Raw genomic sequence first — 16,669 nt, forward strand, 5'->3', positions numbered from 1 at the left:
GGAGGAAGCGGGCAAAGCGCATCTTTGAGTCTGTGCTCAAGGCTTTTTTGAACTTTGTTCTGACACGTATCATAACCCTCTAGTTTCTGTCCACCCTCATGCAAACATAGGCTTCTCTTGTAGAGTAAAGAAGCCCTGAGGTGACCTGAAAACTAAGTGCAGGATCTGAATTTGTTATTTAGGAACTTGCATTATAATTGCTAGTATGTTTTCTGTGTCTCTCTTTGAAAGAAAGTTGTTTCCTTCTTAGAGAGCTTGCCACTTTTGCCTGTGAGTAGTGACTGGTAGAGAGTTTTTCCATCAGTGTACGGCTTCCCCTCGAAACACGCAGTTTTGGCTTTAAAGGGGTGGCTGGCCCGCTGCAGAAGCTGTCGATGTGGGAGGCCGTCAGCCCTGCAGCCCTCTCTTCCCCTGTAGAGCGCGGACGGCCCTCCTGCCCGGAGGGAAATGGGTTTTACAGTCAAGGACTTGCCTTCCGCACTGAAAATGCCACCTTTTAAAAACAGAAATTCGGTTTCTAGACAGCCTGTGTGAAATAAACGTGTTGTAAAAAAGTACATGTGTGAGTTATAAGCCTATTACAAATAACTGAACTTTGTGATGTGGCTTCTTACAACGTAATTTGTGAGTGCTGTTCCCTTAATATTTGTGGCAATCCAAATGTTAACTAAATTTAGGAGATTTTTCAACTCTTCTCGTCCTCTCAGCAGCACTAATGCTGTTGACCTCGCTCTCCTGTTCCGACACTCCCTTCCTTTGGCTTCTGGCCTTTCTCCCGCCCTCTGGCCTTCCCCTGTGTCCCATTGAAGCAGTTCTCCTCTGCATGGCCCATACACGTGGGAGTTCCCGGGGCTTGGTCTGAGGCCTCCTTCCTTTTCACTGTCCCCTCCAGCCATAACTAGGTGATCCCACCTGGGACGCTGCTGCAGTCACCTTCCTTGCACATTTGTATCCCCCTACACCGCCTCTCCTGAGCTCCAGACCCTCGAATCGGTGCCACCAGGCACCTCCCTGTGAGCACTGCAAACGTAACCCGTCAGAAGTGCGTCTCCACCCTCCTTGAGCTCTGCCTCCGTGAGGGTCCCCACTGGCATCCAGTTCTGCCAGCAGGAAGCACAGTCATCCTTGGCACTGCACATTCCCCCCGTCTTGACATCGTCTGTCACTGCATCCAGGTTGCTTTTGCTCAGAATATCTCTGTAGCCCTCACTTTCCATGCCTGCCACCTCTCACATGGGCCTCTCCAGTTCCTACCCTGTGGCCCCTAATGGCCCCTGCTCCCAATTCAACCACACTTCCCCTTGAAGCCTGCCCTGGGCCCGGGTCCACAGCAGGTCCACCTGTCGGGCTCTGTCCTACAAGACAGCCCACTCCAGGGAAGGCCCAATCTGGGGCCTGGTCTCCAGTGAGGACTCACTGAACAGGTGCATGAACCCTCAGACGAGCAGTCCATTCCCAGGGCCTCCCCTCGCAGGCTCTGCTGCAGAGCTGAGGGTGTCGCCCTGGGGGCTTCAGTGCGCTGGCGGCTTCAGCGCCCTGGCTCCTGCTGTCCAAGGTGAAGGGCTCCTCTGCCACTAGTGGGAGAACACAGCCTCGGCACTTGGCTCTGCTTTCATTACAGGCCTGTGGAAGATGGCTCGCACTGGGACACCCCAGCCTCATGACACCTGAATTGAAACAAGAGGTTATAGAGCAAGTTCCCTCTGGTCTGTTTTGAATGGGTACTTAGGAGTCTGGATTTTGAGGTAGCTCATTATCTGAGTTCCTCGTTCAGACCTCACTCAGAGAGAAGGAAGGGGCCACACACCACACACCACGGGGGCTTGCTTCACGTTTTTGTGTGAAGGCCCCATTGAGTGGCAGGTGGAAGTTTGCAAGTTATGTAAGTGCTGGAAGGGTCAGCGGAACTGTGCCCATGTGGCCAGGAGCAGGAGCTTCAGAGAGGGAACAGCAGCCTGGGGACATTCTTGGTGACGCTATTGCCTCTTGGTGTCCTGGATAGGATTGCTGCCATCCCCAACAGACTACCTTTCTGTCTCCTCTATAGTAAGTAAACAAGACCATAAAAATCCTTTACGTGTAGGACACCTCATGGTTTCGGAGTGTGTTAACAGCTTTTCCATCATTTTGCGCAGGCTGGGGTTTATATATCCACTTTACAGGAGAGGAGCTGCTCGCTGGGGGCTGGCGGCCAGTGTCGGGCCTGGCTCAGACCCCGGCCCGAAAGCTTTATACTGGTGGTGTTTTGTTGTTTCTATCCAAGGCACAAAAACTTGAGCTTTTTTGCTCAATTGCCAAGAAAATCCAGTGTCTGCACTGTTCACCTGGCCCTTGCGGGCAGGTAAAGAGATGATGCATTGTATGGACCACGAAGCGACAGACAGACTGAGCTGCACCTCTTGCCACCTTCCTCAAAAAGCAGCAATGGAGAGGCTAACCCCAGATTCGCGCAGGCCTTTCTGCAGGCTCCGGGCGGGCAGCCGAGGAGCGAAGGGGGCAGGAGGCGAGAGGTGGAGGCTGGTGGCAGCCTGCAGACGCAGCTGCCTTCTGATTTCCATCACCAAGTAAACCCAGTTAGGGCCCCAGGGTCTTCCTCCCATCGCTGCTCTTTCCTGGAAGCCTGGAGCCCACTTGTGGTCCTGGCTGGGCCCAGCTGGCCTCCTGCGGCTCTATGTGAGCGCGGCAGTGCTTGAGGGCAGGGTGCCAGCAGGGGCCCCGCTGCGCACTGGTCATGGCTTTGGACGTGTGCTCTTCACTGAGCGGGAAGGGAGCTGGCTCCTGTGGGAACAGCCATCTCTCTGGCGGTTTAATACAGTTTTGTACCTCTCTGTGCACTTATTCCTGTTAATCCTGTCGTTGTAGTAATGGGCTATGGTAACCATGAAATTGAGAGCTGCAGAGAGGAAGCTGGGGGAACTTTCCCGTCTTCCCAAGATTTTCTAGCGTCGTGTGTGTCAGCCTCAGAGAACCAGCTTTGTTGTTTACAGACTTTTCTATATTCAGTCTGCGTTATTTCCTAGTTTGATTTTTCAGCCCTGAACATTAAAAGCAATTCAGTAAACGGTGAGGTGGGGAGCAGAGGTGAGGCCGCACCACCCAGAGGGAGCCTTGCCTGGGGCCTGCTCTCTGCCCGCTCCTTTGAAGTTCCCCTATTTCAGAGCCTGGCTCATTTGCGCCCGAGGTCTCTCTGGGCAGGGTTAGGGGTTAGAGGGGCAAGGGGGCAACTCAGAGGCCTCACTTGGGTTTGGTGGCTGTCGGCCGTGCTGTCCTCTGCCGGATGGGGTGCCCGGCTGGATCCCCTCCAGCTCCTGAGGGGTAAGGGAGGCGGTGACCCGGGCCAGCCTGCCTTGGTTTGGGCTTTAGCTCTTTGGAAGTTGTTTGAGAGTTTGATTGTCAGGTACTTAAAAGTTAACTCCCCCTACCCAGGAACTCAAGGAGCCATTGTTTCCTGGTTGTTTAAATCGCTTTGGCATGTTTTGTAAACGAAGTTGCTGCTGTGACTGGAGGTTCCAGGTTTGGGGCTGGGTTTGTCTTGAGGAAGCTGGGAAAGGCTGGGGTTCCCACAGCTGGGGAGCTGGGGTGCAGCCATTTCCTCTGGTGCAGGAGCCTTTGCTGCGAGGCGCAGTGAGGCCAGGCACGTAGGCGACTGCCAGAGCCGCCTGCCTTTCAGGGAGCTGGAGAAGGGGCTGTGCGGCAGGAAGTGGAGATTTGTTTTCCTCCAGAAGTGAATGTGACCTCTGGGGGCAAGGGTCAGAGTTCTCAGCAGTCATATGCTGCCACTGGCCTCACACAAGAGCTTGGACACTTCACTAAAACATTTCTTGCCCTGTTGTCCATGCCATGATGGCCAGTGTCCTTGGCTCTTTCGTCAGGCACTTGGTCGCAAGGAGTAGTCGGGCTCCTAGGAGGAGCACAGACAGGCTTGGGACTGAGCCCTGAGGCTGAACAACTGCACGGACCAGCTACGTGCAGGGACCAGCTGCGTGACCTGGGCCTCCCTGAACCCCAACCTCCTTACTTAAAAACGCTCCTGGGTGATTGTAAGAAATAAAATGACGGACTGCCCAGAGGATGCCTGGGACAAGGATGCCTGTCCCTGTCCCTGTCCTCCCTGCTGCCAGCCAGCACCTTGGACAGGTCACTCGCCTCCCTGGTTCTGGTTTCCTCGCAGATGGAGCTCACGCCCCTGGGGCCGCTTCCAGAGATGAGAGATGAACGGGGGCTGCCAGCTCCAGCACTAAGGGGCCGGCACTGCCAAACCCCACTCGTGGCGCGACGCCTTCATGGGAGGCGATGACTGTTACCGTCCACCAGAGCACAGGCCCCTCGGAGGGCAACCCGGGCCCGCGGGGGTGTAGCAGGTGCCTGTTTGGACTGTGTCCTCATGGCCAGGAAGAGTAAGGCCCGCAGCACCGGGGCGGGGAGGGTCTGCCCGGCCCAGTCGTTTGGGGGAGGGCTGGTGTCACTGGACAGTGGTGGGGGCACTCTGATGGCAGCACGCTGGCCACTACAAGCTTGCTGCAGCCTTTCCCTGTGACTCTCGGCAGGTTTGCCTCTCTGTGTGCCTTCGCCTGGTCACTTTCCTCACAGCAGTTTATGAGTCGTGCCTCCGGGCCAGATCAGAGACTGGCAGCCGCAGATGACAAGGTTACTGAGGGGGAATGACCTCTGGACCAGTGGCCACAGAGCTGCTCCTTTCAGAAGGCTCGTGTTTGAGGAGAGGCCCCTGGAGGGCAGTGTTCTGGGCGCTGCCCCGGCCCTGTCGGCTCTTGATCCTCCTAATGCACCAGGGCGGCTGCTGCTGTCTTCTGAATACAGAGGTTTCTGATGTCTGTACATCTTGCCCAGAGTCTCTGATAAGGGAGGTTGGGCTGAATCATCTCTTCTTAACGCAGAGCTGATATTCCCCAGGGTCCTGGAGGCTGTGGCACTGCAGGGCCAGCTCCCCGGGCCGCCGGTTCTCCAGGCAGGGCTGCAGGCTCACGCTTTTGCCGCTGCTGGGTGGTGATCTGCAGCTGGTGGGTGGGATGGGGTGGAGAACCGATGGAAGAGCCAGTCACAGACGCCCGCCAGGACACAGCCCCAGCACACCATGCTTTCTCCAGGCTCACCCTGCCCGGGGTTTGGAGGCCTTGTGGCATTTGAGGCCTCCTCCATCCTCCTTGGGTGTCCTGAGAAGGTCAGAGTGTCTGTTGCTTACGTGATTTTCTTTTTCCTTCAGAATATTGACATTACGAACTTCAGCAGCAGCTGGAACGATGGGCTGGCCTTCTGTGCTCTCCTGCATACATACCTTCCAGCCCACATTCCATATCAAGAACTGAACAGCCAAGACAAGGTAAGGCAGGCTGCGGAAGGACTGGCTCCAGGCGTCTCTTCACAAGGTGGGGGGTGAGAAACAGGCAGAGCCGTCCATCTGTGTGTGTTCACAGGCCACATCGCTGGCTCCTGACGGCCCCGTCCTGCTTGGGTCTTACTCTGGGATTGGGTTATTTGTGCTGAGCCAGCCAGTCCCTGACAACCTCGTGTGGGACAGTTGGCAGGTTCCCAAGTGATGACATTCCCAGTGGGAGCCATCAGTCCTTCCTGGGTGGTGACATTTAGGATCAAGGGCTTCACCAAGAACTGGCCAAGGAGAGCTGCTCCAGCCGTGGGTGGTCTGGGCAGCGCCAATGACAGCAGGTCAGCCTCCTGCCACCCCCGGGCCCAGGACTGGCTAACAGCCCAACTCTGCAGTCCAGGCTGTGATCTGAGGCGTCCCGTTCAGGGTGTTCCTCAGGGACAGGGTCAAGGGACAGCCCCGGCCCAGATGGGCACTGAGAGAGGACCCAGGCCCAAGCCCTCCTCTGCTGTACCCCCACATCGGCCCCTCCCATCCTTCAGACAACCTTGAAGGTCCCCATGAGGCAGAAACTCATTTGACAGGTGTTTCTTGCTAGCTTTTGGGGTGCATGCCCAGGCAGCTCAGGGCCGGTGTGTCAGAGTTGGCCATTTTGTAGTAAGGAGAGAGCAAGTGTTTGGTGACAAGAGGAGCAGGCAGGGCCTGTGAGGGGCAGAAAGCATGGAACCAGGACATGTGGTGTTGGCTGGGAAGTGTGAGGGCCCCTGTGTGGGACTGTTTTGACCACGTGAGGGCAGGTGTCCATGTTTCCCAGCAGCGTGTGTAGTCCAGGTCGCCCTCCTCCTGGCCTGGTCGTGCACTCCAGTCACATGGTTTCTTTTACAGCGAAGGAACTTCACCCTGGCCTTCCAGGCAGCGGAGAGCGTCGGCATCAAATCCACTCTGGTGAGCCCGTCTCCCCTGCGTCACTGGCAGCGCCCCTCCTTTTGTTAGGAAGGGGCTCCTGCTTGTTCAGGGACATCCCTGGGTGGGGTGGGGCCTGATAGTAAGGAGGCTACTGGGTGGGCACGGCTCCACGTGGCCCTGCGCCAGTGAGCCAGCCTCCTGTTGTGTGGGTGCAGATGGGGACTTCACCCCTGCCTGGGGGGCGTCTTAGGCCTTACATGAAGCGTCCCAAGGAAGTACCCCCAGTCGGCGGGTGGTCTTGACCGCAGTTCCTGCAACCTCGAGCCAGGTTCTTCCTTAGAGTCGCCTTCTTCCTTAACTGAATCCTTGGCTTCAAGTTTGTAAGTGTCAGTGTCAACGGCACATTCTAGAAGGTCTGTCTGCCTTTTTTCAAACTAGAGGGAGAGGGTAGGATGAGTGCTGAGTCGAGGAAGGTGGCTTCAGAGGCTGGACAGGCGGTCCCCACACTTCAAAGGGCCACAGGAAGCTGGTGCTCATGGTGCAAGAAATGAGTCCTAGGAAACCCGCAGGTTTCAGGGTCCCCTTTGGGCCTCTGCTCAGCACCTGCAGTAGCTCACGACAGACGTGATCCTGCCAGGGCTCTTGCCTCGTTACCAAGCCTCACTTTCTGGGAGAAAATACTGCACCCAAATGCCAAGCCAGTCCTTCCACACCCAGAGACACTTGGGTCAAATAAACTGTACTGAGGGTTGTGGCACAGGGACACTCGTGGCGCGTCAGTGCACAGCTCGGGGACCTCCCAGAGTGAAGAACCCCATGGGGCCAGCTCACGGACCCTGGGATCTCCCTTGGGGTCCCCCAGTGCCACCTTCCCACCCCAAGGGTACCATCACCCTGACTTGTAACAGCTGGATAGCTTTGAAGAAGGATTTGCACTCATATTTACACTATATGAGCGTTCATGAATTCATAGAAGTATTCTTTTTTAAGGTGGCGTCTGTTCAATTGCATAGAGAGAGAGAAGTTACAGTTATTGAAATATTTTCCATTATATGGATATTTTACATCACATGTGAAGTTCTAATATATAAAAAGTGGGCAGTTTCCCCACCCTAAGTCCTTGACCTTAGTTGAGATTCTTAGATTGAATAAACATCTTTGCTTTTTCCATACCAACTCACCAACAGGTGGCCCGCTCTGTCCTGCTGGCTCTGGCAGCACGTTCTGTGTCCCTCACCTCTGGGACCACTCAGAGCCGTGCCCTTCAGACCGGCTCGCTCAGAAAGTCATAGATGTTACTCAGCAACAGTGGGTCCCTCTGGGAGGCCTCCTGGCCACATGTCAAATTCCAGGGTTTCCCACCTTCCTTTCCCTCCGTCAGTGAATGTCTCGCAGGTCACTGGACCTAGAGAACAGGATCTTCCAGGATTTCATGGTTAAGGGCATTCAAATGTTGAGTTCTAGGAGCCCCTGCCCACACAGGTGCTCCCAGGATGATGCCTGGGTGAGAAAAGCTGTCAGAAGTGAGCACAGGAGAGGTTTAAGAAGAAAGGCCAGCGATGGAGAGCATCCCCAGAGATGAAAGCCTTCCGGCCTTGGAGGACTGCAGCGGGGAGTAGGGCTGACCCTGGTGTGGGGCTCTGGGGCAGGGCTCGAGCAGGGTGGGTGGCTGGGACACAGTGCTGACACCCAGGGCAGAGGCGCTTCCCAGGGGCACCTGGGGGAGGTGGAGCAGGCATCTTGGCCAGGCCTTTGATGTGTGTGATCAAGGTCCTTCAAGGCCCCCCCAACCCCAAGAGCCTGTATTGCTGTGGCCAGGAGCCTGTTGGGACAGGCCAGGAGGTGACCTAGAATTCTCACCAGGCCTCTTCTTTCTCTATCAGGACATTAATGAAATGGTGCGGACTGAACGGCCCGATTGGCAAAACGTGATGCTGTACGTGACGGCGATCTACAAGTACTTCGAAACCTGAGCACACCAGAACGACCCTCCACAGTTATCAAGCGACACCAGCGCCATTAGCTACGCGCCCTGTAAAGCTTTCAGTGACTCTGGGTTGCCCCACAGTGTGTGAGCCTTCAGCCTGGGGCCTCCAAGTTGGGAGAACTTGGGCCTGTGTGGCCCACGGCTCAGACCCGGCTCCTCCCACATGACCTGCCAGTCGGGTCAGCGTGGACTGCACACACATGACACTGATCGGCGGCCAGAGTTTTCCTTCTGAGGAGAATATTGAACTACATGAGTGCTGCGGGGTGTAAAAAAAGGGCTCGTGGCCCAGCTAAACTCGGGGAAGGGGATTAATGATGCGGACAGCTCACACGGGGTGACCGACAGCTTTAGCACAGCACTTCCCAGCTGCTTGCCGTGCAGGTTCCGTCACCCTGAGAGCCAAGGGACAGTGGGGCCTGTCAGGGGCTCCTGCTTCCTGGTGCCGGGCAGGTGGGCCTCGGCCCTCTACATGGGCCTCCAGGAGTTCCTTGGAGTGCGTCAGCAGTAGGACAGCCACCCCTTCCCTGTGACAGGGCTGTCCTAGCCAGTGCAGTTTAGGTGTTTGCGACACTCGTGCTCCCGGCTCAGGGTCTGCTCCTCTTGACGGTCAGGCAGCTGGGCCTCCATTGAGAGGAGACAGGCTGGGGCCTGCGCGATGCTCTGCCCGCGTCCTGCAGCCTGGAGGGGCTTGGAAGCCTAGCTCTGACTTTAGGTTTCCGGACAAAAGATTGGTCATAAGGAACTCTCTAGTTGAAAGAATATTGTTTTCTTATGAGCAATGTTGGAGGAAAATAGCTCTTGTTCTGTTAGTACCAAAGTTAAATTGTTTTAGTAAGCATAGAGATAAAACACAAAATCTGGACATGAGTGTGGGCACGGCTTGGCGTGAAGTCTGAAGTAGCAGGAGAAAAAGCTGAACAACTTGAGGGAGCCCAGGCAGTGTGACGTGAAGGCACTTCTGGGTCGCTTGGGCGTTATCTTCCTGGGCAAGAATCGAAGAAAGTGCCTTAACTCTCCTCGTGAGGGTAGCCACCATACAGAGGGTCTCCGAGGCCACCGCCTCCACGGCCACGGTAGGATGTCAGTGGGCTCGCGGCACTGCAGCCCAGGGATGGAGTGGTCCCCTGCCGTGCCGCCTGCTCCAGGTCATGAATGACAGGCACCACAGCCCCTTCGGCACAGTTTGAACGGAAGCCTTACGCAAGGCGTTCTCTTGAGAAGACTCTCAGGCGGCGACTCGGCCCTTCTTGGGGACAGGGAACCCGGTCTCGTGTGGTGCCTAACACGGTAGCTACACTACCGGTTTGAACAATGTCAAGACCTGTTGCTTCCTAATACAACGGTGTTTGCACCTGCAAAGTCACATGAGAAGAGCTGCCACCAGTGGAAGCAAGGTCACTGCCCAACCCAGGATGCAGGCAGGGGACTTGCTGAAGGCCATGCAGCACGTGCGCTGAGGGTCTGCTTGGTGTTCTAGACTAGGAGTTTGACATGTCTGTAGCCTAGAAGAGAATGAGGGTATTACGAAATGGGCCGTGTGTGCATGCGGCCTGCAGGTACCAGGTGGCTGATAAACGCCGTCCACCCTGCCCGGATGTCCTAGCCTGGCAGCTCCGGCTGCTGCCCCGACTGGAGGTTCTTCGTGAACTGCCCATCTCGTGCTAAGGAAGGAGAGGCCCGGGGAGCAGAGCCCAGCCCCGGAGCACAGCAGAAGACCCTGGCGACGCCTCTGCCCGTCCTCCCTGACCCAGTCTGTCTTGTCTCTGCTGCTCTGTGCACAGTTGTGCTGTGCTGTCAGCTGAGGGACTGTTGGGGGGAGAATCAGTGGTTTTAAATGTCTCTCCGCTTGGTTTTCCTGAGTCCCGCTTGTGCTCTCGTTCGCCCTGGCGGGGGCCCAGTGTGTCAGATCTGCGGCCATGTGTGTGTTTATTTATTATGTTGCGGGGGAAGCTGTGTTGTCTTTTGAAGGAGAAGACTTTCCTGGGTCTGCAGGTCACATGTTCATCCCTTCCTATCCAAGTGCGCCAGCCCTGGCAGCTTGTGCTTTCGCGGGGTCACCAGTGTCTTTTGGAGGACGGTTTTGGAAGGCGGCCACTGTTGATGGGCTGTGCCCACAGGGCTGGCATTGCCCAGCATTGTGTCCTGGAGTCGGTGGCTGGGCAGAGGGTGGCCATGGGGAGGGCCTGGCTCGGGCCCAGCCTGTCTAGGGACCCACCTTTGCCTCGCTGACAACAGTCCATGCAGGGGTACCCGGCCAGGCTGCCCACATTTGCACGTGGGACCACAGGTGAGAAGATTCCAGAAGCATGACTTTCTGCTTTTTCTAACAGAATTCTTATAACACTGCTGGCTTTATGGGATGGTCACAGACGGTCATAGCTACCCAAAAGTGATGCTCTCAGGTGCTGTAGTCCAGTGGCACTTGACGTGGAGCCTCCAGGAAGCCATTTGCCTCTTCTCCCTTCAAGCACAAGCCTCACTGCAAAAGGGCCAGTTACGCTTCTGTTTCTCGACCACAGGCTTCTGCGGACTGATGATACTTTTCATTTTGTTCTATGAAATATTCTTGAATGTATTAAAATTGCTGAAACACATCAGGCTTGGCTTTTGTAGCTCGGCACTCCCCGCTGCCCCTCTGACATCCCGTAGTGGATCCTCGCCGCCTCCTCGGACTGGCGACACCTGGCCCAGCCTTCGTCCCCCTGGCTGCCCTCCCTCTAGCTCACGGGCCAGGAACTGTGTAGGGGAAGGACCTGAGTGGGGGTCAGAAGGGGTCCCGCCCTAGCCTGCAGCACAGAGCTCCGGCCTTGGCCAGCTGCCTGGGCCTGAGATGGGGGACAGCCCAAGGGAGCCCAGAGGTTCTGTGACAGGTGCTGAGACTCCAGAAGCACTGTGTGAGTTGCCCTGCAAGGATGGAAGCCCGGGCGTTCCCCAGCCATAGCCCAGACACGTGCTGTTCTGGGGGAGGGGGTGCGCTTTGAGGTTTTTTGGTTTTTTTAGAAATGTATCTTCTTGGAGATAATTTTCAGAATATATAAAACTATAGAGAAAGAAAAAAATCGATAATTATACCACTCAAAGGCAACCAACCAGTCAAGCCTTTTTTGCTGTGCATCTCGTGTGGAATGATTATGAATCCATGGAGCACAGCCCAGAACAACACTGCAGCTTGTCACGTTGCACGTGTCACATGCAGAAGGGTCCGTGGGGCTGCCTGCTACTTCATATTGGGTGACCCTGGGCACCCTCCCCAGCCCCAGACCCCATCCCCAGGGTCAGGGGTCCATCCAGTAACTGACTCATTCCCGGGGTGGCCCGGAAGCCCACTGGCCTGAGGTGAGGTGTGTGTCCTGTGAGTGCTCGCAGGCCCCCTAAATAGTGCCGACAGCCGTGGCCATCGGCTGTGGCCTGGCTTCCAGGGCGCAGCACCTGCACCTTTGGGTCTCCTGCCTGGGCATGGGCAGGGCTGCGCCAGGACCAGGCATGGCTCTCACTCCCCATTCAGCAGCAGTGGGGCCTGGTCTGTCACTGGACACAGCTCGTATCCTCCGCTGTAGGATCTGGAGTTGCTCTGCTGTGGGCAGCGCAAGGCCGCTATAACAGGCACATAGGGCCCTGTGCTTAGTGGACACTGATCACAGCGACGGGGGGTGACTCCACCTGGGACTCTGGAGCCACAGGAGCAGTGGGGGTGACACTAGCCCTCTCTACCTCTGCCTCTCAGGTGTGGGGGTGCCCTCCCCAAAGCAATCTCTCCTGCCGGTCATGGCAGCCCCACTTCCTAACCTGCTCAGCGCCTGTGGGGTCCACGAGGCTCCTCTGCCCCGCTGGGCCTTCGGCGACTGGGGACACCTGGCCAGCCCAAGGGCGCTGCTTCTCTCAACTTGGCACTTGCTCTGCCCGTCCCAGGGCAGCACCTCTGAGAAGGGAATCACTTCCACCTTGACTTAGGGAAGGTTCTAGAACCTCTTTGGGGGGTGGCTTTGATGGGTGGAAGCAAGAAAACAGAGTTTCCTAGGAGAAAGGAGAAATCCAGAATGGATGCCACACCCCTCCATCCACAGCCTTCTGGGACTGGGGTCCTGGACCCAGGTGGCTGTGTCCTGGTGGCACAGTGGCCAGCTCTCTGGCCCCTGCCTCACAGGGCTGCACTTCCTGCAGCCTTAGGTTGGCCTGGGTTCTGTTTGAGGTTGTCTCTTACGTGGAGGACAGGGCAGACATATGGGGTCTAGGGCTTGCAGGCACCGTGGTCTGTGCCAGGTGGGTGAGGGGGTGGATTCTAGTCAGGGCCCCGAGTTGCTGAGAAAGTGCTGGCCGGAGCTCTGACCCTGGCAGGTCAGGACTCTGCTGGGCCGCAGCTGGTCATCTGTGCAGGAAGCAGGCTGGGGCCAGGAGGACAAGGCTCCAGGCCCCCTGGGCCCAGCTGGCCCCCCTCGGGCTGTGAGCATGCGGAGGAGCAAGCTGTGTGGGGAAGGGCCAGGAGCTGGGGGCTTGGGGTGTCGGGTGGAGAGTGAGCAGGCACAGCCTGAGCAAGGGAAGGCCCAGCCGCCCCTGGAGGACGTCTCCATTACCGAGTGTGTGTGATTTGGGGTTCCGAGAGGGGGCCTGCAGGCCTAGGAAGAGGCAGAGCCAGAGGGCCCGGGAAGAGCACAGGACGGCACGTCACCAGCACCTACCAGGCGGGAAGCAGGTTGTGGGCGGGCAGTCGAGACACCCAGGGCCCCCTCAGGTCTGCCAGCACTTGTGATGGGCTGGGGCTGTTCCACTTTTGCAAAATGGTGACACCAAGAAGGGCCCCTCCTGGACCTGGTTACCAGGCGTTCTGCTCTCTGTCAGGTCGGGTAGAGGGGTGCCTGGGGGAGAGGGGCATTAGGCTGGGGGCACAGGGACAGTGGGGAGGGGGTGGCCAGTTTGATATTCTGGCAGATGCTACATGCTGGTGGCTGGGCGTCTGGCCATTCTTAGGGTGATGAGTGTCAGGCCCTGGCATGCAAAGGGCTGTCTCTGCCCACTGTGGAGCCCAGGACAAGTCCCCACCCTGTCTAGGCCTCAGTTTCCACATCTACCCGATATGCTCAGATCAGCTCAGAGGCACGGGGTTCCTAGGAGGGTTGCTGTTTGACACCCAGGAGCTGGCATGGGCTGAAGCATCTTCTGGGGGCTGGGCTGGCAGAGGGGTGGGGTCTGCTCCTGCGGCTGCCGTGGCTGTGGGCGGCTCGGGGGACTTCCTCTGGCGTGATTCTGCTGCTCAGGGCCTGCCTTAGTCTGAGCATAAACTGGAGCCCTGTGAGGGCCCCCCCACTTCCTCAGTTCAGAGCCCCAAAGTGTACGGTGCCCCTCCCCTTTGGAGGAGAAGCCGGCGAGTACCTCGGGGTGCCCTGCTTGGTTCCAGGTGCTTTGTCCTAGGTCTGACATTTCTTTCTCCCTGATGTGGCCCAGCTGGCCCCAGAGCAAACAGTCAGGGGCCAGAGGCCACCCAGGTGCATCCTGGACAGGAACAAAGCCGGCGGGGCGGGGCGGGGTGGGGAGTCTGAGAGCAGAGTCTGGAGCAGGAGTGAGCCCAGCTGGCCTCGCTGCCTGGCCTGAGGAGCCTGGGCCTGGACGGAAGGAAGGGTGGGTGCCATAGCCTTCAAAGCCCGCCTGGGGCTGCAGGGAAACCGAGGCCCAGAGGTAGAAGGGGGGGTGCCAGGGCCGTCCCTGTGCCTGCTGAGGAGCAGTGGGCCCGTGCCCAGCCTCAGGCCTGCAGGGCTCCCAGGTGCAGGGACCTGGACAGGGGCCTCCCCCGCCCGTGGCCTGACGCTTGAGGAGTGAGGTGGGGCGCAGGGGAAGCACAGGCCCCTCATGTGGGGTGCAGCAGCAGAGGGTCCCCCAGGGGGGCCTGGAGGAGAAGTGTGGGTCACCCATGAGCACGTCCGCTCCGTGGCAGAGGCAGAGTTTGTGAACAGCTCTCCCCTGTGCCTGCTTCCTGTCATTGCTGAACTGGAGGGTCCCCAGTGTGTGCTGTCTCTGGGCAATGGCTTCCCTGGAGACCTGGACAAAGGAACAGGATGACACGGGACCAATGCAGCAGCTCTCACAGGCAGGAGGGGAGGACTCGGGACCTGGCACTGCCTCGAGGGCGGGTGGGTTCCAGGGCCCTGCCTGACCACCGCTGGCTTGAGGACACAGCTACCCCAGGCCTGGGGCCCCCACACTGAGCCCCAGGGGTGAACTCTGAGGGCGCTGGCACTCTGGCCCTGAGGACCAGCTGCAGAAATGAAGCCTTCAGTCCCAGCTGTGGGGCCCAGCCTGTGTGGGGACAGGTGTGTGCCAGCCAGGCCACATGAGGGGAGGTCTGAGTGGGAAGGGTGCTGGGCCCCAGAATGGAATTGGCAGGGGAGAGAATTAGGGGGGGCTAGGGATTAGGGGACAATAGTGACCCCCGGGATTGGCTGAGTGTTGATCTCTGCCCCATGAACCCCATAATCACTTTGGGCCCCAGGTGACTCTCAAGACAAGCTGTTCCTTGCATGTTTGTTGGGTGAGGACTTGAATGAATATGGGCCCAACAGGTGTGGGCAGGAGCGTTTTGTCCCTGCTGTAGGAGGAGTTTGCTCCGAGATGGCCCAGAAGCACGGGTGGGAAGCCAAGGGCCTGGGGGGAGGGTTCCCTGGCCAGGCAGCTCCCCCACCCCATACCGCTTGTCTGATTCAGGAGGTGGCAGGGCAGAAACAAGATGGTACCATTTTACAGGTAGGCAATGGGTCCCTCAAAGCCTGCAGGAAGCCACAGCACCAGGGTGACCTCAGCCGGCAGTCCCGGGGGCAATGTCCCCACCTGGCCAGGGAGCTCCTTCACTAAGAGAGCAGGGGCCGTGGGAGGATGAGGCGGGCTCCTTTGGTCCCCCATCCCCCCTCAATGGAGGTGAGTAAGGGGGAGGACAGCAAGCCAGCTGAGGCGCAACAAAGGCCTGGCCTGGGGATGGGGGGTTAAGGGGGAGACGGGGCCAGATTGAAGATGGGAAAGGCATCCGGGGACAGAGGGATGGTCCCAATTTGAATAGTCTCATGCGTGCCTTTCTCCATGATGTCGCAGGTTTTTCTTGAGTTGGGGTCCTAACCCCTCCCAGCTGGCCCTCCTCTGCCTCCTTTGGCCTCGGGGGTCCCCACTGGACATTAGGAGGAAGGGGCTGGGGAGCTGAGCTGGCCGAATGGGGATGGGCTCCCAGGCTTTGGCTCAGGAAGGAGCCCGGGAGGCTGCCAGGCGACCGAGGCTGAGTCCGGGCAGGTGGTGGGCTCTCGCTCTCAGCAGGACGGCCATCCGTGCTGGCCAAGCGCCTGTGCTCCCCTTGGCCCTGCCCTCACCTCCTGCCCACCCGGCATGCAGAGCTGCTGTGGGAGACGTGCTCCCACCCTGGCTTCAGCCCTCAGGGCCAGCCTGGCCCTGGGCGAGCCCCTCTGCCTTGGGCCTCTCACCGCGACCCCGCCGGCCCTGGGAAGTTCAAGCATGCGGCGGTTCCCGCAAGACCTTGGCCACCATGGCTGGCTGACACGCTCATCCTGCTGTGTGCGGAATTGCCGTTACTCCTAGTCCATCCAGATTCGATTGTATGGCTGGGCTGGGGCCGGATGTGAGGTTGTTCCCAATTTGAAGTCTCCAGAACGTGGGCCTGGGGAGGCAGGGGCCGGACAGGCTCCCAGCCCAAGGGGCTGAGACTCCAGGTTAGTCTGTGGTACAGAAGGCGACTCCCCCTCCCTATGCTCAGAGAAGTAGGGGAGTGGAATAGGGCCTGATGGCACTAGAGGTGGTAAGAATAGGAGGGGCCTTGGCCCAGAGTCAGGGCGGGGAAGGCAGAGGGGTCACTGGAAATTGGGCCCACTTCTTAGAGGTGTCGGTTGAGCTGAGGTTCCACGTCTCCCTCCACCAGCCTGGGGCAAGACTCAGGAAGGGAGGGCAAGGCTGGGGACAGGCAGCGGAGTCCCTGAGGGCTTTGAATGCCATGGTAAGGAGGCTGGACTTCATCCTTCAAGAACTGGGGAGCCATGGAGAGATTAGAGGAGGAACGGGCACTGGGGACTTCCTAGGTCACAACTGGACATTGGGGAGGAGATGGCACAGGGGTACGGACCCAGCCCAGCTGCGGTGATGAGGGCCAGCAGAGCTTCGGAGGACAGAGCAGCAGGGGCAGCCCTGGGGGCTTACTTGGAGGAGAGAGAGCGCGGGCCTGTGGCCGGAAGGCTTCACCAGGCGGGACGGGCGCTCCTCGAAGGGAGGGGGGTGTGGCGCTGGCGGAGGTGGCTCGACTGAGGGAGCCTCGCGCGGAGAGCACGCTGGGGGGCCGCGGGCGGGGAAGGCGGCGCGGCCCGGGCCTGTCGCGGCCTCGCCCCGTCGTGGGTATCGGCAGGCTCGCAGGCCAGCTGCTCGCGTCCCCGCCGGCCTCCCTGGCGCCCTCG

General features: G+C 58.5%; 1 protein-coding gene across 8 annotated transcripts in view; it reads left to right on the plus strand.

Moving 5' to 3' along the window:
- The window catches only part of SPECC1L (sperm antigen with calponin homology and coiled-coil domains 1 like), a 136,066-nt gene extending 125,235 nt beyond the window's left edge, over window positions 1-10,831 (plus strand). For all 8 annotated transcript variants that reach the window (XM_070628189.1, XM_070628193.1, XM_070628188.1 and 5 more), the window contains 3 exons: window positions 5,222-5,338; window positions 6,227-6,286; window positions 8,131-10,831. In XM_070628189.1, the coding sequence (XP_070484290.1) occupies window positions 5,222-5,338; window positions 6,227-6,286; window positions 8,131-8,220 (267 nt within the window). In that variant the 3' untranslated portion in view covers window positions 8,221-10,831. The remainder of the gene's footprint in view (window positions 1-5,221; window positions 5,339-6,226; window positions 6,287-8,130) is intronic.
- The last annotated feature ends 5,838 nt before the right edge of the window (window positions 10,832-16,669 follow it).

This window comes from Equus przewalskii, chromosome 7, assembly GCF_037783145.1.
Source record: "Equus przewalskii isolate Varuska chromosome 7, EquPr2, whole genome shotgun sequence".
In the NCBI taxonomy this organism is placed as follows: Eukaryota; Metazoa; Chordata; class Mammalia; order Perissodactyla; family Equidae; genus Equus; species Equus przewalskii.